Below are 20,512 nucleotides of genomic sequence, written 5' to 3'. Positions count from 1 at the left end.
GGGTCCTGAGATATATAGGACCAGACAAACTGGCATTCTTGACTGAAGTAAAGTGTCCTGATGGTGCCATTTAGTAAAAAGTGAAATAAAATTATTCCCAGTCTCCAGTAAACATATCAGTTTATTTCTACTCCGAACCTTGTTCTTGTTTGTTTTCTGGGGTTCCATTTCATCAACAGATTTGTCCAAGCAAATTTTCAGGTGATGCTGTCTCAAAATATAGTTTATTTGACCCACCATGATTTTGCTGGACAAACCAGGGGGCTACTGTTCCTTGCATTGTAAGAACTTTTGAGCAAGGTCAATTCTTTGTGCTTTTCTTGCAAAGCTAGACTTGGATCAAGTCCAGGGAAAATCAAAGATTACTTCTTTCACAGTCAGCATTTTGGACTCAGAGTATGTTTGCAGTTGATGAGCATCACTGATGGGGTTAAGAACAAATGTTAAAAATATGACAAAAGTTGTGCTGGGAAGAAGCACAGCGAACAATACTCCCGTCTGTCCCCAAAATTGGGTCACTCTACAGCCAAAGTAAAACCAACTGTACAGTCAGCCAATCAAAAGGAAAGATCGTTTCACAGCAATTAAAAGGAAAGCAATCAGAATTCATTTTAAACAAACCTTGCCAACAGGAACATTCTTAACATCTTCTACAAACACGACTTCCCTCAGAGACCACTGCTCTTCATTCACTTTCTCTTCTTCTTTCGGAGCAGGAGTAGACCGTCGTCGTTCTTAAACAACAACAACAAAATAATAAGTACCAAAAAAACCCGAAACTTGAAACATTTCATCTAAATATAGCAGAGATCTTACTTTATGCCTAACACACACGCTTTGCAAAAGTGTACCATTATTCAAATCAAAATTTAAATCAGAAGTAAAATTTAGTTTGATTCTAACACTGTCTGAAGTCAGAGTAGTGTGACAGAATTTCTCAATTCCACTTAAAATGTTTTGCTAATAAATCTGTACCAAAACAGTAAAGCTGTTCCATAACAAAAAGAAACTAAAAAAAGTCTATTAAAGCTATGACTTCCTTAGTCATGTTAATTCATTCCTAGCCATGTTTGTTTATTCCATATGTTAAAGATTCCAAGTATTAAAGTACCAAAAAACTGTTTTTATAATGTTACAGTAATTATGATAAAGGACCTAAAAAGTTGAAGTTAGCATAAGATCCTTAATTCAGACATGTTAAATATGCTGCATTATTTATGACAGCTTTGCAAAATTCTGCCAACTAGCCCAGGCCAATATTTGACAGATGAATAAAACCGATTACTGTGGTAAAGGTGATAGTACACATTTTGGACCTGGGTTGCAATGTATTCATAGCAGTCTTATCATTTTGTTTTAAAGATCAACATCTGAAGAGCAAGTATTTACACTACAACAAGAATACAAACATGAAACATGGCTGATTTAACATTAGTATGAAGCCTTTTGCTTCCTTACTTATAAGAGTTCATATTAACCAACACTACATGAACATATGATTTCATATTTTTTTAAATAAAGAAACGGGAAAAAGGTTTATAAACTCCACACAGTTATAGCCCTGCACTTACAGCTTTAAAAATTCCACACAAACGTATAAGCACAGGGCTGAAAACATGGGGTCTTTTAATAGCTGGAACATAACTATTTAAACAGTGAACGATTAAACAGACAGCTGTGGCCTGAAGTCTTAAGTCAAAAAAAGAGTTGCTGCATTCAAAACTGATCTATAAAACAGTTTTCTATTTTGAAAGCTCTCTCTTTAGATACTGGCTATAACAAAATTAGTATTGTAGGTCTGAACCTAAAGTTCTCTAATCTAAGTAGTTATGTGACCCTTCAGTACACTCTGGTATGTGTATAACTGGAGGAACAGGGGTCAAAACGAGGAAGTTGTTGAAATTATAGTATCAGAATAAGAATAGCTATACTGATTAAAAGTCACAAAGGTGGTATGGTAGGGACAAGTGCTTTTGAGTTTTTAATGTGGTATATTTGGTATTCTGAGAACTGTTGATGCAAGTAGCAAACAGTTTTACAGCATATATGCAATGCTGAATTTCTAAATTTTTAAAACTATTACTTTGTGTACGTGCACATGAGTGGAAGAAGGTCCTCAGAGGAAGACTAACCAATTGGAAGCATGCCCTAGTTAAGATGCCTGAGCAATGTCAGAAATGTCTTAAAATAATCTGGAAGTGCATAAGGTATATTTCTGCCACCCTTGCACATTTCAAAAACTGAAGAATGGATTTTACTCAATTTTTCAAAACCAGTTCAACTCTAGGTTGAAACCGAGAATGGAAAATTTCATTCCAGGAAGTTCTAAACATAAGATAATGTTATAATGGAAGTCTCTGTATAACTAACTACAATGTTTCTACCAAATGAGCATCATATAGTTATTGGCTTTTGTATAAATCTACAACAAGCTTCCTGACTGAAATTTACTATATTTAACTTTAAGATACCAGCACTAAACTCCCACTGTTTATTCTAATAAATTCTACATTAGAAGAACACTGGCAAATCAGAACTTTCAAAATCAGTGGATTAAAAAATGTTTTCACAGTAGTCTAAGTGAACTGCAGTTAGGATAGAAGAGCCAGAATGCATTTTGCCAGTCAGAAAGTTACATTTTCAAAGATTTCTGTTAACATTATTCATAAGACATCTTCCATTTACTGGCTTTAAACTGCTTGCCAAGAACACTCTTCAGTGCTAGAAATAAATAAAAACAAACATACATCATGATAGACTTAGGGTAACTGTGATATATACAAATGCTCTCCGGGTTACATAAACCCAATTTATGAAAATCCGCACTTAGGGAAAAAGTTCCGTACGCTTTTTTTTGGGGGGGGGGGGGGGGTTAGGGGGGTGTAATTGTCGGGTATACATTCCCAACTTATGCAAGGCATCTGTAACAGTGATATAGACATTGCACTATTAAAAGTAAAACTTACTGTACGGCATTGATGCGCTGCTTGCAATTGAAGATGCATCACTACAGGTAGAAGCTGGGGATGGTGGTGGACCCATTTCAGTTTTCACTGGTTCCTGTTTGCTTTCAGGCCTAGGATTTAAGAATTTAATTATATTTATGAAAAAAAAACATTAACTGAATGAAAGGTCTATTTCAAGGTTTGGACAAAACAGTTTCTTGGGCTTGTTTTGCTGAACAAAAACCTAATCTAGCCAAGCATTTCAAATTGTAATTTGTGTAAGAGCTAAAATTACTTTTCTTTTTGCAAACACTTAAACAGATTTCTTAGTTTAGAATGAAACAGTAAAAACCCTAATATAAATCTATATTTCTATGCTTTTAACATATCCAATTATAGAGCTACTAGGATAAAGTTATAATGTCTAGATGATGCTATGTTCCTTACGCAGGGTCTAGCTGTAAAATTGTTCTCAATGGAGAGCTGAAATCCCACATTTTGGAATGTTAAAACATCCCCAAATGTGAACTAATTTGGGAGGATAGGGTGGGAAGAAGAGAAAGGTGTTTATTTATTAAAGTGACCTATAACTCAAAATAAGTTGTAAGAAAACTGTCAAACTAACAAAACAGTTTGCTTTTAAGAGCAAGTGAAAATGTTCAGGCCAAACCATTTTTTTCCAAGTCACAGTTATCCATTTTAATGGAAGCTGGATGCAACCCTAACTTTGGAGAGACTACCCCACACAGCTTTTCACAATATAATTAGTACCAAGACTGAAGCAATTTCCAGCTCACTAAAATACGTAATAATTGTTCAAGTAAAATTTTACTACCACTATAAAACACAGTAGATAAAAGAGTCTCAGTCTTCACATAACACTCCTGTTGTTTAAATGTCCATAGTTTCAAACACTTGTAGCGACATCTTGATTGCAATTAAAATGTATGCACTGTGACAGGATCAGGCCAGACGGATACAGGAGAATGTTCGAAGGCAGATATATTAGTCCCAGATTAAGTAGATCCCTTTTCCCTGAGTAAGGTAACAGGGGCAGTTCCAGAACAAACAGAAACTTGCTGGAACCAATTAAGGCAGGCAGGCTAATTAGGACACCTGGAGCCAATTGAGAGGAAACCGCTAGCCTCAATTAGGACAGGCTGCCTAATCAGGGCACCTGAGTTTAAAAAGGACCTCACTTCAGTTTGTAGCGTGCATGCGAAGAGCTGGGAGCAAGAGGCACTAGGAGCTGAGAGTGGGAAGGTGTATTGCTGGAGGATTGAAGAGTACAAGCATTATCAGACACCAAGAGAAAGGTCCTGTGGCGAGAATAAAGAACGTGTTGGGAGGAGGCCATGGGGAAGTAGCCCAGGGAGTTGTAGCTGTCGCACAGCTGTTCCAAGAGGCACTCTAGACAGCTGCAGTCCACAGGGCCCTGGGTTGGAACCCGGAGTAGAGGGTGGGCCCGGGTTCCCCTCAAACCTCCCAACTCCTGATCAGACACAGGAGGAATTGACCTGGACTGTGGGTTTTACCAGAGGGGAAGGTCTCTGGGCTGTTCCCTGACCCACATGGTGAATCTCTGAGGCAAACAAATCCACCAATAAGCGCAGGACCCACCAAGATAGAGGAACTTTGTCACAGCACATTTAGGCAATCTGAAAACGTAGACTTGACCAGTAAATCTGAGTCTCACTCTGAGATGGAATAATAAACACTCCAGATTTCACTCAACTCCATACTCCTTAGCTGAGGTCTGACCACTTCCAAGTATTTTCCTTTATATTTTGGCACCACCAATTCAAAGCTTTCAAGTAAAATATTCAACAACCTATCTAATTGATAAAGTAACCAAATCACCCCTTTGGGATTGTTGTTTTCCTTCCCCCTCAATTGTGTGATGTCAAGTTATGACAAGATGTTATAAGCTAGCGACCATGTTCTGTTAAAAATATCAATAGTTTACCTAATTAAAAATCTCCTGCTATAATATACCGAAGTAAGAGCATCATTTATTGCTTTGCCAAGCACTAACACCAGCTAGAAATTATAGTCCGCCAAAAGCAAATAAAAGCTAAAGCAATAAAATATGGTCACATGTATGAAACAATCAATTTAGTAAACTAAAAGTAATACCATCAAGTCAACTACCACCTCTCAAAACAGGGTATCAGCAACACATTTTTCTTTTAAATTGTGTTAACTTGCTATTTGATATCCAAAATTATATAATAAGTACTGCAGTTCTATGTACTTTTTAATTGTAACAGATGCGGTGCAATTTCAGTCCCTCACCACTAATAATTAAAAACTATTATCCCTATTTGGGAAAGCAACTGTATTTCAAAAAAAATAAGGGTCTCTCCTCTTCTCCGCCCCCCCCCCCCCCACCCCGCAGAAAAGTGGACTAATGCCCTCTGGAACCTATGAGGACTTTACCTTGAATGTTCTTGCTTATTTTACTGCTGTGATTTTTTTTAAACCTTTTTTTCATTTGCAGACCCCTACAAAAGTTTCAAATGGAAGAGTGAACCCCTTTGGAAATCTTAGTCTGCAGACCCTCAGGGGTCCGCAGACAACAGGTTGAAAACCACTGTTTTACTGATTTTTCCCCTAGAGATTACCTTCATTCTTTACATCTGAGTTATACTAGCGATCACTCTGAGGAGGAAATGACAGTTAAAAGCAGAAGGATATGGTAAAGAGGAATGCTAGTGGAAACATCTGACCTGAACAGCATTAGGACAAAGGAAAAAAGTAGTGGCCAATGCTGTGAGGAGTGGCCAGGGCAGCAGTGACATCTGGCAGGTTATCAGTTGATCTATCCAGGAGGAAGTAATGGCTGAGCTGGTCATTTGGTAGGTACCACAGGGAGAGAGAAAAATGGCACCACCTATCCAGTGACCTTAAATTTTTATTTGAAAGAAGTTATTTAGACAAAGATGAATTTCTGGTTGTTAGTGGATGTTAGGCTAAGTATCTATTAGATGTCAACTTTCCAGAAAAGGGTCTGATTAAGAACCGAGGAAACACTTTTGGGAGGGATAGCTCAGTGGTTTGAGCATTGGCCTGCTAAACCCAGGGTTGTGAGTTCAATCCTTGAGGGGGCCACTTAGGGATCTAGGGCAAAAATTGGTCCTGCTAGTGAAGGCAGGGGGCTGGACCTCAATGACCTTTCAAGGTCCCTTCCAGTTCTAGGAGATTGGTATATCTCCAATTACTACCTTTATTACCTATTACTCAAACAATTTAGCAACTACAAACTTCTACAACAAATGCGCTAAGGCAAGCTCAAAACCTTATCAAAATGATAAGTCTGTTAATTTCTGGAAGTTTTCAAATAAGTACTATGAAGTTAAAAAAACGTATTAATGTATTGATTTTCAAGGTGAGCAGGGTAGAGAGAAAAAATGAGCACAGTCAAGTGACCCAATAGGCAAATAGGGCGCTCTCTTCCTCTCTCTAATTCCAGAACACAAGTTACTGACTGAACTAGACTGAAGCATAAATATGGTGTTCAGTAACCCTATAGTCTTTTAGTCAGACAACCTGACATTAACAACTCAGTTATCCCAATAGTCTGTTTTTCCCTCTCACATCAAGCAATCCTACTGCTATCAGAGAACACTGGAATCACCAATAACTGCCCTATGAAAAACCTCTTTTAGTGACCAATAGAGTTTTTTTAATGGCATAGTAGTTTCAACAAGTGGCACTGTAATGCCTCTGTTTGCTTGCCCGCCTACCGTGATCTCTATCACTGATAATTCCTCCTTTAGATTCAGTTATCCAGAGATTTTTCACAAGACAGTCTTCTCTCTCATATGCTGCTTTGTTTCTAAACCCCATCAATTTAATGTTAAATACACTAGAATCTGAGAGTTAAATACCAGAGTTACGAACTGACCAGTCAACTACACACCTAATTTGGAACCAGAAGTACACAATCAGGCAGCAGCAGAGACCATAAAAAAAAGCAAATACAGTAAAGTACTGTTAAATGTAAACTACTAAAAAAATTGAAGGGAAAGCAGCATTTTCTTCTGCATAGTAAAGTTTCAAAGCTGTATTAAGTCAATGTTCAGTTGTAAACTTTTGAAAGAATAATAACATTTATTTAGAGTTAGGAACATTTCAGAGTTACCGAGGTGTTCACAACATGGAGGTTCTACTGTATAAGTGGTTTGTGTCACTCACTCATTACCCCTAATATTATCAATTTTACTGAATAGTTATTTGCCAGGTAATCTCCATCAGTGACATCAGGAAAGAGCTCACAGCAGCAGCTGCCTGCAGAATCTATGGGAATTTTGTTTAATTTCAGAGTCTGCCAGAAACTTCATATAAGCTTGATGCAAACTCATGATTGCCAGTATCAATTAATCGGTATCTCAATTAATATCATGCCACTAGAAATTTTCACTCCAAAAATATATACAGATTCTTTTAGTGCACTTACTTTGCCTCAGTAGTTTTGCTAGCTTTCTCCATGTTTTTCAAGCTCTCTGGTGATCGAAGCTGGAACCGACAGCTATCATTCATATTCCAAACAGATTCCATTAAGACACCCACTTTAGGAATTCCAGCGCTAATTGAAAAAGCCACAGCTCCAGCATGATAAAGGGGATTATTTCTCAGGCACACCTACAGACAAGAGTTAGAAATAGATGAATATTTCTATGTAAGATCAGACAAAGAATGATATTGATTCAGATAAGAGTACAAGCAAACACTGACCATACATATCTCTGTGAAAGTGTCTCATTTCCTCAGCAATTAGAAAGGGAAAACTTTAGGGGAGGAGTGGACACAATAGGTGCAGATGCAACCAGCAGTTGCTAGTTGCAAAATGGCAATTTCAAATATGACTTTACCAACCAACTACAGCCTTAAAGGGCCAGCCTCAGAAAAGAATGCTAGGAAAAAAGTGTTCCTAGAAAAGTGCCACCCTCCCCTGGGGAGTCAATCAGGACAAAGCAGCAGCTCCTTGGAAAGATGCTGTTCTGGCAGTGTGACTAGCACCATTATCATAATCACACAGCATCTGATGCTGAGAGTCTTAGGTTGTTTTCAGACCTTTTCAGGCCCCAATCTGACAAATGCTTATATGAGTAAACTAAGCATTTACCAGATCAGAGCCTAATACTGAATGACTTATAAAGCAGTATTCTCAATAGAGTACATCAAGTGTTTAGTCCTACACCCCATAATACATTCTTTACTACTTTTTAAAGCAATTCAAATTGAATTATAGACAAATAGCTACCCCTTGGGCAAAGCTCATGTACATAGATTTTAAAGAGAAAACAGTTGTAGATTAAGCTACTTTATCTGTATTGTTTGTTCTATACTCCTAGTGAATTTGTAGAGCGCAATTAGTTAAAATTCAAAACACAAAAAAAATGCATGCTGACAGGTTTCAGAGTGGTAGCCGTGTTCTTTGAGATGTATTGCTCATGTCCATTCCATTCTAGGTGCGTGCACGTTCATGTGCGCAGTCAGAGATTTTTGCCTTACCAGTATCCATAGGGTCAGCTGCGGTGCCCACTTGACTGCTGTGCTCATGCGCCAGTATATTCAGTGCTACCAACCCTACGCCCTCTCAGTTACTTCTTGCCAGCCACTTGCCAGAGGGGCAGGAGGGCAGGTAACAGAATGGACATGAGCAATACATCTTGAACAACAGTTATGAAAAGTAGGTAACCATTTTTCTTCTTCGAGTGCTTGCTCATGTCAATTCCATTCTAGGGGACACACAAGCAGTATCCTTGGAGGTGGGCTCGGAGTTCATGGACTTGTGGCTTGCAACATTGCTCTACAGAAACCAGCATCGCCCCGGGCCAGCTGGATAAGCATGTAATGGAATGTTAACGTGTGGATGGACGACCAGGTGGCCGCCTTACAGATGTCCTGGATAGGCACTTGGGCTAGGAAAGCTGCCAAAGAGGCTTGCGCTCTGGTTGAATGGGCGGTCACGATCGCCAGAGGTAGCATCCTTGCCTGATCGTAGCAGCAGCGAATGCAGGCAGTGAATCAAGAAGAAATTCTTTGAGAAGGCACTAGACAACCTTCCATCCTGTCAGTCACCACGACGAACAATTGCTCCAACTTGCGGAACAGCTTAGTCCTTTCAATGTAGAAGGCTAGCGCCCTCCTGAAGTTTAGGGAATGCAACCTACACTCCTCCTCTGACTTATGCTGCTTTGGAAAAAAAACAGGTAAGTAAATGTTCTGGGCTGTATGAAACTGAGACCACCTCAGGCAGAAAAGCCAGCTGGAACTTGTCTTTGTAAAACCCATATAGGGCGGTTCTGAGGTAAGAGCCCTAATCTCAGGCCTGGTCTACACTGGGGGGGGGGGGGGTCGATCTAAGGTACGCAACTTCAGCTACGTGAATAGCGTAGCTGAAGTCGAAGTACCTTAGCTCGAATTACTTACCCGTCCTCACGGCGCGGGATCGACGTCCGCGGCTCCCCCGTCGACTCCACTACCGCCACTCGCTCCGGTGGAGTTCCGGAGTCGACAGGAGCGCGTTCGGGGTTCGATACATCGCGTCTAGATGAGATGCGATATATCGAACTCCGAGAAATCGATTGCTACCCGCCGATCCGGCGGGTAGTGAAGACGTACCCTCAGAGACCAGGCAGGCAGATGTTACTGCAACCAAGAACGTGACTTTCCAGAAAAGGAAGAGGAGAGAGCAGGAAGCCAGAGGCTCAAAAGGGGGGTCCCGCGAGCCACGACAGCACATGATTCAGGTCCCACAGAGGGACCAAGTCCCTGACGTGTGGGTAGAAGTGCTCGAGGCCCTTGAGGAACCTGGTAGTCATGTCCTGTGTGAAAACTCACCTACCCTCGAGTGGTGGATGGAAGGCTGAGAGAGCAGCCAAGTGGACCTTGATAGTTGAAAGGGACAGGCCTTGGAGCTTGAGATGCAAAAGGTAGGGTACGTCCAGACTACCCGCCGTATCGGCGGGTAGCTATCGATTTTTCGGGGATTGATATATCGCATCTCATCTAGAAGCGATATATCGATCCCCAAACGCGCTCCCATCGACTCCGGAACTCCACCGGAGCGAGCGGCGGTAACGGAGGCGACACGAGGAGCCGTGGACGTCGATCCCACACCATGAGGACCCGAGGTAAATCGATCTAAGATACTTCAGCTACGCTATTCACGTAGCTGAAGTTGCGTATCTTAGATCAATACCTCCCCCGCCCCCCAGTGTAGATAAGCCCGTAGTCCAAGATCAACTGCAGCGAGGCCCACTTGTTACCTAAGGTCTAACAAGCGAACTGCTTTCATATGGCCAGGTAGATCGCTCTGGTGGAAGGCTTTCTGCTGCCCAACAGGACCTGTTGGACACCAGCTGACCACTTCTGCTCCCCTAAATTGAACCATGCAGCAGCCAAGACATAAGGTGCAGTGCCACCAGGTTCAGATGCAGAAGACTGCCTTGGTTTTGTGACGGCAGATCTAACCGGAGCGGTAGCTATAACTGAGCAGCCACCAAGAAGTCCAGTAGCATGCCAAACCAGTGTTGGCACTATGAGGATTACTTTCACCCTGTCCTAATTGATCTTCATGAGGACTCTGTGGATCAGTGGAACTAGGGGGAAGGCGTACATTAGAGCCCTCCCCCCAACCATGGGCACAGGAAAGTGTCTGACAAGAAGTGTCTGTCTAACCCCCAAAAGGAGCAGAAAATGTGGAATTTCCTATTGTGCTTGGACGCAAACAGATCCAACTGGGGAGTACTCCACCTCTGAAAGATGATGCTGACTACCTCTGGATGGAGAGGCCACCCATGGCGAGACTAGAAGGTCCTGCTGAGGAGATCTGCCAAGGCATTCCTGGCCCCAGCAAGGTGTGTGGCTATGAGATAGATGTCATGTTGTACATAGAAGTCCCGTAGCCGGAGGGCTTCCTGGCAAAGGGTAGATGAACTGGCTCCATCTTGCTTATTGATATAGAACATAGCTGCTGCATTGTCCATCAGGACCTGGACCATCCTGCTCTTTAGGTGAGGTAGGAAGGCACGGCAAGCCAAGCGGACTGCTCTGAGCTCCCTGACACTGATGTGTAGGGAATGATCAAGACAGGACCAATGACCTTGCGTGCTGAGATTGCCCAGGTGGGCTCCCCATCTCAGGTCTGAAGCATCAGAGACGAGGGTAACCAACGAAGGGAAGGCCACGAACAGAACTCCCTCCAATGCCGATGCAGAATTTTTCCACCGTGCAAGTGATAACAGGATGTGGTCCAGGACCTCGACCACATGGTTTGTGCTGTGTCTGTTGGGGACGCAGATTGATGGCAGCCACGCCTGTAGCGGCCTGAAGTGGAGCCATGCATGTCAGATCATGTAAGTACAGGCTACCATCTAGCCCAACTGCAGGCATGCATGAACGGCAGTAAGAAGGTGGGCTTGCACACACAAGATCAGGTCCGCCATGGCCTGGAACCAGGTCTGAGGGAGGAAGGCCCTGGCGCAAATAGAGGCAAGGACTGCTCCGATGAACTCTAATCCGTGTGCTGGAACTAAGGTTGACTTCTTCTCATTTATTAACCACCGCAGGTTGTGATTTGTGGAGCAAACCAGGTCAAGAGGACATCGCACCTGATCCCAGGATCGGCCCTTTATTAACCAGTTGTCGAGGTATGGATAAATTTGCATACCTCAGGTAAGTAGCCACTGGCGCTATTCACTTTGTAAACACCCTTGGAGCTGACGAGAGACTGAACAGCAGTGCATGAATTGAAAATGGCGGTGGTCCAACACAAAAAACGGAGGAAACGCCTGTGCCCCAGGAAAATGGAAATATGAAAATACATGTCCTTTAAGTCAAAGGCAGCGTACCAGTCTCCCGGATCCTCAAAATGTCTGCTTTAGGCTTCTTTGGCCTCTGGAAGAACCAGGCTGGGAAGAGGAATGGGAAGACGAAGGGTGCCGCCACTTAAACAGTTTGTCTCTGTCCTTCTTCCTGTAGGAGTTGGACCGGGGGACACCCCAGGACCTTGATGGAGGAGGCAGGAGACGTAATGGCTTTCTAACCTACTGAGAAGAGAAGAGTATGACATTAAAGAGGCCATCAGACTCCTCCGCTAGCTCCTTGACCTCCAAGTTCAGGTTGACCTTCAAGTCATCAGGTGAGCTGCTTGTTTGCAAGGGACCTGCCACCACTTCATCCAGAAATGATGAAGACGACTGCACCACGGGGGAAGAGCGGCATCCCTTTGCTCATCTGGGGACGGCTCCTTGGGCATCGGGGCTTGCTGTGTCGCCCCCACATTGGATTCGGCACTGTGGGGTTTGCAGGCCCAAGGGTGGCACAGGAGCCTTTAAGGCCGTGGAGCTGTGCATCAGTCAGCTCTGAGAAGAGCTCTGCTCCCTCAAACAGGAGGTCCTGAAGGGTAGTCTGCATCTCCTGGGACAGGCCGGAAGACTGCAACCAGGAGCTGCAGCTCATGACCACCACAGAGGCAACTATCCTGGCCACCAACTCCATAGTATCCCAGACCATCTGGAGAGCGTTTCTTGCCACCACCAAGATGGCAAACTCCTGTGGAAGGCCCTCCTTGAACTTGCTGATGGAGTCCCACAGTTTGATGTTGTACCTGCCTAACAATCAGGCCCTGCTAGACATCCAAAATTGCAGGCTGGCTGTTTTGAATAAATTTTCCTGCCAAATAAGTCCAGCCTCCTGGCATCTTTATTTTTCTGTGTGCCACTCGCTTGGCCCTTTTGTTGATGGCGGACATGACCAGGGACCCCACTGGAAGTGGGTATACAGGTATTTGCTGGGACATAGTACTTCTTTTCCGCCTTCTCGGAGGAAGGTGGCATGGAAGAGGGGGTCTCCACAAAGACTTAGCAATTTTCAGGACCCCTGGGTGGACGGGCAACGGGACCCGGGCCGGGGTGGAGAAGAGTATGACATTAAAGAGGCCATCAGACTCCTCCGCTAGCTCCTTGACCTCCAAGTTCAGGTTGACCTTCAAGTCATCAGGTGAGCTGCTCGTTTGCAAGGGACCTGCCACCACTTCATCCAGAAATGATGAAGACGACTGCACCACGGGGTAAGAGCGGCATCCCTTTGCTCATCTGGGGATGGCTCCTTGGGCATTGGGGCTTGCTGTGTCGCCCCCACATTGGATTCGGCACTGTGCTCTGACTCCGCCAGCTGTGCCAAGGGCAGTGTGTCCGAACTGGCCTGGGAGGAACAGGGGGAGTACAAGACCAGCATAACAGGTACACCCCACGGGTTCCAGTACTGGTAATGAGCAGGCCACGGCCACTGTCACTGCTTCCATGCAGCCACCACAGGAGGCGCACCGATGGCGATGAGCCTTTTATCGGTGAGGGGCTTAACTCCCCTTCTGACTTGGACCACTGCCTTCCTGGTGACCAGGTGGAGCTGTAGATGCCTGAGCCTGCTGACAGACCCTCACTGGCGACCGGTAAGGAGAGGGTGAGGATCTGTGCCTTCCCGAAGAGCGGTACCAGGGAGCCGGAGACTGGTGCCACGACTGGGAACAATCCCGCACGGGGGGATGGGGGGAGAGAAAGAGATATTGATGCCCGGGAGACCACCCAGGTGATGGTGATCTTCACTGTGGTGATCTCTGGTAGAAGGTCCGTCGGCACCATGAGTACGGGGATCAGCATCGTGACTCAGCATGCCCTGTAGGTAGAGATCTTGGCATCAGGGACCTGGGTCTTCTAACTGAGGACCAAGGCTGCAGTGCCGAAGTCCTAGACTATGGTGATGGGGATCGACACCTGCAATCCAGGGATGCTCCGCTTCTCCTTTACATACCGGGACCATAGCCAATTCCATCACCTGGCTTGGCGTCGGCAGTGCCAACCGGCCTATTTTCTCTTTGGCTGCCAGGCCCACTTCGGGGACAGATGGCCCTATGAGTGGCCAAAACCCTCTGCCATACCCAGGAGTCAGAGGTGGATCCCTGGCTGGGCTAGGGGTTCCAACCACAGCGGTACACCCAAGTAGCTCCAGGGCAGGCATGTGGCCTAACAAGTCCTTTGCCCAAAGCCCCTTTTTCCTGCAGTGCCGGCAGGCACTTCGACTTCAGATGCTTCTTAGGCACAAGCAAGGGGGAAATGGTGCCGAGCAGATTCTGGTGCCAGCAGTGCGTTGCATGCCAATGCCGAAGTGCCAGGCATGAAGTCTGATCAAGAGGTCTCTGAGACAGGATGAAGTGCAGCCTCCATGAGGATATCCCACTCCTTTTGAGTTTGAGGGCAAAAGTATTTGCAAATCCTTCACTCATCCTTTCTGTGGGACTCCACCAAACACCGCTCATGGGGGTTGTTAATGGGCATCGTCCGGTTGCACGATAAGCATGGGTTAAAGCCTGGGGAATGGGGCATGCCCTGGTCCAAGGCGAAGTCCCCAGCTGGGAATCTAACACCGAAACTACTACTCTAACACTTAATGGTCTAAGTACATATCAACTAAATATAAAAGGAGACACTCTTGCCATTTAAGACACAGTGCACCGACCAAATGTCACTGGCGGTAAGAAGGAAGAGGGGGTACGGTCAGTGGTACCTCATATACCGACGCATGATAGGTACTCAAGGGGGCGCCACAGCTAACCCTACAGATACCACTAAGGCAAAAGTCTCTGATGACTGTACACATGGGCGCGCACACACCTAGAATGGAATCGACATGAGCAAGCTCTCGAAGAAGAACTGATGTTTAGAACTAGACAGCAATGACTCCGATACACTATTACAGAGTTGTACACAGCTGTTAAGAAATGCAGGTGATCCCAACACCTACTTGCTTGGGTTTCAGAGAACAGTGTAAAGGGACCTTAGGCCTGGTCTACACAGTTTTTGGATTGACTTATTTTGGTTTAAAAAAAAAAAAAAGTCAGATTCCGAGGTCAGAAGGGATCACTGTGATCATCTAGTCTGATCTCCTGTATGACACAGGTCATAGAACTTCCCCCCAGAATTATTCTTTTTGAACTACAGCATATCATCTTTTAAAAAAATCCAGTCTTGATTTTAAAAATCACCAGTGTTGGAGATTCCACTACAACACTTGATACATTAAGTAAGGGTAATTAGCCTCTGAAACAATGACTTATTTCCAGTCTGAATTTGTCTCACTTCAACATCCTACCATCATTATACCTCTGTGTGCTAGAAAGAAGAGTCCATTATCAAATGTTTGTTCCCCACATAGGTAGTTATAGGCTGTGATCAAGTCATCCCTTAGCCTTCCCTTTGTTAAGTAGGGCTGTCCAGTATTAAAAAAATTGATTTCGATTAATCGTGCTGTTAAATAATATAACTCTGACGTTGCACTCTACATGATTTTATGAAAGTATGCTGATGAGTGTGAATATAATGTAACTAAAATATGCTTCATGCAAAGGGTCTCTTGTAAGGCACCATTACAAAGTTTATAATCTACTGAGTGTGGTCATCCTATTTGTATAAATGTATCACTCTTGTATCTGAAACTAGAGGGCCTATTGTAATTATGCAAAGTGTGGGCCATTAATAGTGGTTTGGAATCTTGATGGCTCCCATCAACCAGGACAATTGACTGTGGATGGCTCTGTTTGCAGGCAGGCCTTCCTGTGAGTCAGGCTGGAAGGAATGAAGGCTGGGGGTCTTAGTGACATGTGATCATGTCACCTGAGCTGGAATCCATCTTTAACCTGATGTTTTTCCATTGAGGAGGAGGGCTGGGAACCCAGAGGTACAAGGATTCCTGCCTTATGCAAAAGATATACAAGTGGGTGGAACAGAACAAAGGGGGCAGCCATCATGAGAAATCCCCTAGCTACCACCTGAGCTGGAACAAGGGCTGCACCAGAGAAAAGGATTGTGCCCAGACTAGGAAGGCACCCAGTCTGTGAAATAAACTTACTGAAACATCTGAGGGTAAGATTTTATCTGTATTCAGTTTTTTTATTGTACTAGGCTTAGACTTGCGTGTTTTGTTTTATTTTGCGTGGTAATTCACTTTGTTCTGTCTGCTATTACTTGGAACCACTTAAATACTACTTCCTGTATTTAATAAAAATCACTTTTACTTATTAACCCAGAGTATGTATTAATACTGAGGGGAGAGAAGGGGGAAGAGAGCTGTGCATACCTCTCTATCAGTGTTATAGGGGGCAAACAACTTATGAGTTTACCCTGAATAAGTTTTATATGAGTAAAACGGATTTATTTGGGGTTTGGACCCCATTGGGAGTTGGGCAACTGAGTGTTAAAGACAGGAATACTACTTAAGCTGCTTTCAGTTTAAGCCTACAGCTGTTAGAGGACGTGGTAGAGACCTGGGTCTGGGTTAGCAGCAGGCTAGTGGGTCTGGCTCAAACCAGGCAGCACTGAAGTCCGAAGCTGGGAGGGCAGGGAAAGCAGGGGCAGAAGTAGTCTTGGCACATCAGTTGGGAGCCCCAAGGGGGTTTCCATGACCCAACCCATCACACTATTTATATAAATATTTTTGGATGTTTTCCACATTTTCAAATATATTGGTTTCAATTACAACACAGAATACAAAATGTACAGTGCTCACTTTATTTTTTATTATAAATACTTGCACTGTAAAAATAAATTAGTATTTTTCAATTCAATACATGCAATTCAATACATGCACTGTAGTGCAATCTCTACCATGAAAGTTGAACTTACAAATATAGATTTATGTACAAAAAATAACTGCATTCAAAAATAAAAAGGCAAAATTTTAGAGTCTACAAGTCCACTCAGTCCTACTTCTTTGTTCAGTCAATTGCTCAGACAAACAAGTTTGTTTACATTTGCAGGAAATATTGTAAACAAGAAGTGGACAGCATTGTCACCTCAAAGTGAGAACAGGAGTTTGCATGGCACTGTTGTAGCTGGTGTTGAAAGATTCATATGTCCCTTCATGCTTCAACCACCATTCCAGAATACATGCTTCCATGCTGATGATGGGTTCTGCTCAATAACAATCCAAAGCAGTGCAAACAGATGCATGTTCATTTTCATCATCTGAGTCAGAAGCCACCAGCAGAAGGTTGATTTTCTTTTTTGGTGGCTCGGGTTCTGGAGTTTCCGCATCCAACCCATCACAAACACTATTTATATAAATATTTTTGGATGTTTTCCACATTTTCAAATATATTGGTTTCAATTACAACACAGAATACAAAATGTACAGTGCTCACTTTATTATAAACACTTGCACTGTAAAAATAAATGAGTACTTTTCAATTCAATACACTTACTGCTCTTTTAAAACTTCTGAAAACATGCTCCAGATCCCATCCCAATCCGATTTTGGAAGGCACTTCAGAATCTTAAACCTTGGGTTGAGTGCTGTAGCTATCTTTAGAAATCTCACATTGGTACTTTCTATGCGTTTTGTCAAATCTGTAGTGAAAGTGTTCTTGAAATGAACATGTGCTGGGTCATCATCCGAGATTGCTATAACATGAAATATATAGCAGAATATGGGGAAAACACAGAGCAGGAGACATACAATTCTCCAAGGAGTTCAGTCACAAATTTAATTAACGCATTATTTTTTTAACAAGTGTCATCAGCATGGAAACATGTCTTCTGAATGCTGGCCAAAGCATGAAGGTTCATACAAATGTTTAGCATATCTGGCACGTAAATACCTTGCAATGCCAGTTACAAAAGTGCCATGTGAACGTCTGTTCTCACTTTCAGGTGACACTGTAAATAAGAAGCAGCCAGCATTATCTCCCATAAATGTAAACAAACTTGTTTCTTTTAGCAATTGGCTGAACAAGAAGTAGGACTGAGTGGACTTATAGGCTCTGAAGTTTTACATTATTTCGGTTTTGAGTGCAGTTATGTAACAAACAAAAAAAATCTACATTTGTAAGTTGTGCTTTCACAATAAATAGCTTGCACTATGGTATTTGTATGAGGTGAACTGAAAAATACTATTTCCTTTATTGTTTTTACAGTGCAAATATTTAATAAAAATATAAAGTGAGCACTGTACACTTTGTATTCTGTATTGTAATTGAAATCAATATTTGAAAATGTAGAAAAATATCCAAAATATTTAAGAAATTTCAATTGGTATTCTATTGTTTAACAGTGCAATTAAAATGGCTATTAATCACGATTGATCTTTTTGAGTTAATCGTGAGTTTACTGCAATTAATCAACAGCTCTAGTAAATAGATTGAGGTCCTTGAACCTATCACTATAAGACAGGTTTTCTAATCCTTTAATATCATTCACATGACTTTTCTCTGAACCCTCCCCAATTTATCAACCTCCTTCTTGAATTGTGGACATCAAAGCTGGATACTATTCCAGCAGTGGCTGCACCAATAACAAATACAAAAGGCATATCCATCTCATTACTCCTATTCGGGAATCTGCAGTTTACGCATCCAAGGATCATATTTTCCTCTGTGGCCACAGCATTGCATTGGGAGCTCATGTTTAGTTAATTATCCATCATGACCCCCAAATCTTTTTCAGAACCACTGCTTCCCAGGATAGAGTCCCTGATTCCATAAGTATGGCTTACATTCTTTGTTCCTAGATGTATGTTTACATTTAGCTGCATTAAAACACACTACTTGTGCTCTGCTTACCAAACAATCCAAGCCTCTTTCTACCAGTGACTTGTCCACGCCCCAAATTTGTGTCATCCGAAAACTCTATCAATTATTTTTTGTTTTCTTCCAGATCATTGATGAAAATGTTAAATAGCATAGGGCCAAGAACTGATCCCTGTAGGACCACCCCGCCTCCCCGAAACAGACATTCAATGATGATTTCTTATTTACAATTACATTTCGAGACCCAGAGTTTGCCCGTTTTTAAATCTATTCAATGTGTATGCCATGTTAATTTTGTACCCTTCTACTTTTTTAATCCACCTTTCTAAACAAAGTAATAAAATCTATACAACCCCTTCACTGGATGTAGTTGTACCGGTATAAAGGTGCCTTATACTGGTATAGCTTATGTGACACACATGATACTTTGGAAACACTGAATATTCAAAGCCTATTGGTAGGGCCCTACTAAATTCATGGGCATGAAAAACATGTCAGGGACCATGAAAGCTGGTCTCCTCTGAGAAATGTGGCTATTGTAGGGGGTTCACAGTATTGCAATCCTTACTTCTGCGCTTCCTTCAGAGCTCAGTGTCTGCTGGGCTGGTGCCCAGCTCTGAAAGCAGCGCCGCCGCCGCTGCCAGCAGCAATGCAGAACTAAGGATGGCAATTCCATCCCCAACAATGGCCTTGTGACCCCCTCACAGCCTCCTTTTCGGTCAGGACCCCCACCATTACAACACCGGTAACTTTCAGCTTTAAATATGCGAAACCACAATATTTAAGATTTTTTAAAATCCTATGACCGTGAAATTTACCAAAATGGACCATGAATTTGGTAGGGCCCTATCTATTGCATTGAGATGTGACAGATGTTATGGGCACATGGAATACTCAAAAACAGCTGCATCTATTTTAAATGTTATTTGTATTCCTGACTGAACAGGTGAACTAAAGGGTTTTCTGCAAGAACTGAAGTCACTGAGGAATAATTGATGCTAATCCTCACCAGTGAAACAAGACAAGTAACAAGTCTGTGGAAGTTTCGCCCCCATCTCCCTCAAGGGAAATAGCATATACTAGTTTGACCTGGTAAGAGGCCTGGGAGACAAAGAACTTGAAACGGTATAAAATATCAGCCACGAACAGAGTCACCACTCACATTCAAACCAAGAACAAACATGAGACTGAACAAGAGAGGCAGGCCCTGCAGAAAAGACCTAAAGTACATTAGTCCTAGTAGGGTCCCTATGTGGGAGATTAACTGAACAGGCAGTCACCAGACATGCATATAAGATGTTTTCTTTGTAATGCGTTTATTCTGAATAAACAGCACTTAGCTTTGTGAGAGCTGTCTGATCACCGGTTAACCCTGTCATTGTCTCTGAAACAGGACTGCAGGTGCTGAACTAAACTCAGACCTGCTGAGATAATCACAATAAATTGCAGAAACCTGCAGCCTAAGTCCCCAGTCTGGGAAGAAAGGATCATGGGATCCCATCCTGAGACAGGTCTTAGGCCTCTATCTGTCACCTAAGTGGAGTGCCCTCAGGGATACCAGGAGGCGGTCAGAGGTGAAGTTAACTGGAACTGTGACAGCTTGTTCCTCTAAATTTACAGGAATAAGCTATACCAGCATAACTGCATCGACACGTAGGGGGTTGCAGTATTTTAACTATACCAGCATAGTAAAAGTGATAACTTTTGTGCACAGACAAGGCTTTAGTGTAAATGGAGAATGGCACCTGATATTTTTGGACAACTGTATCCCCATCCCAAAACACTTAAGACAGCTCATAATACTGTGGTTGTACTTACTTGCGTGCCAACTGTGATATTTGGCATTGAAGAGATGCCAGCACTAGACTTGGGTTTTTTATTTTTTGCTCTGGCCTTTTCTAGCATCTTCTTCCTTTGGCTAAAAGGAACTACTCCCCTAAGGAAAGAAAACAAATTATTAAAACAATAACTACAAAAG

General features: G+C 42.9%; 1 protein-coding gene across 3 annotated transcripts in view; it reads right to left on the bottom strand.

Annotated features, from left to right (window-relative positions):
- UBR5 (ubiquitin protein ligase E3 component n-recognin 5) overlaps positions 1 to 20,512 on the bottom strand; it is a 147,711-nt gene that overhangs the window by 72,720 nt on the left and 54,479 nt on the right. For all 3 annotated transcript variants that reach the window (XM_045006898.1, XM_045006897.1, XM_045006899.1), the window contains exons 13-16: positions 20,353 to 20,470; positions 7,405 to 7,589; positions 2,967 to 3,076; positions 622 to 734 (exon numbers count right to left, since the gene is read on the bottom strand). In XM_045006898.1, the coding sequence (XP_044862833.1) occupies positions 622 to 734; positions 2,967 to 3,076; positions 7,405 to 7,589; positions 20,353 to 20,470 (526 nt within the window). The remainder of the gene's footprint in view (positions 1 to 621; positions 735 to 2,966; positions 3,077 to 7,404; positions 7,590 to 20,352; positions 20,471 to 20,512) is intronic.

The sequence above is a fragment of the Mauremys mutica genome, chromosome 2, assembly GCF_020497125.1.
Source record: "Mauremys mutica isolate MM-2020 ecotype Southern chromosome 2, ASM2049712v1, whole genome shotgun sequence".
Lineage (NCBI taxonomy): Eukaryota > Metazoa > Chordata > Testudines > Geoemydidae > Mauremys > Mauremys mutica.
This window is presented reverse-complemented; position numbering and strand designations above follow the sequence as displayed.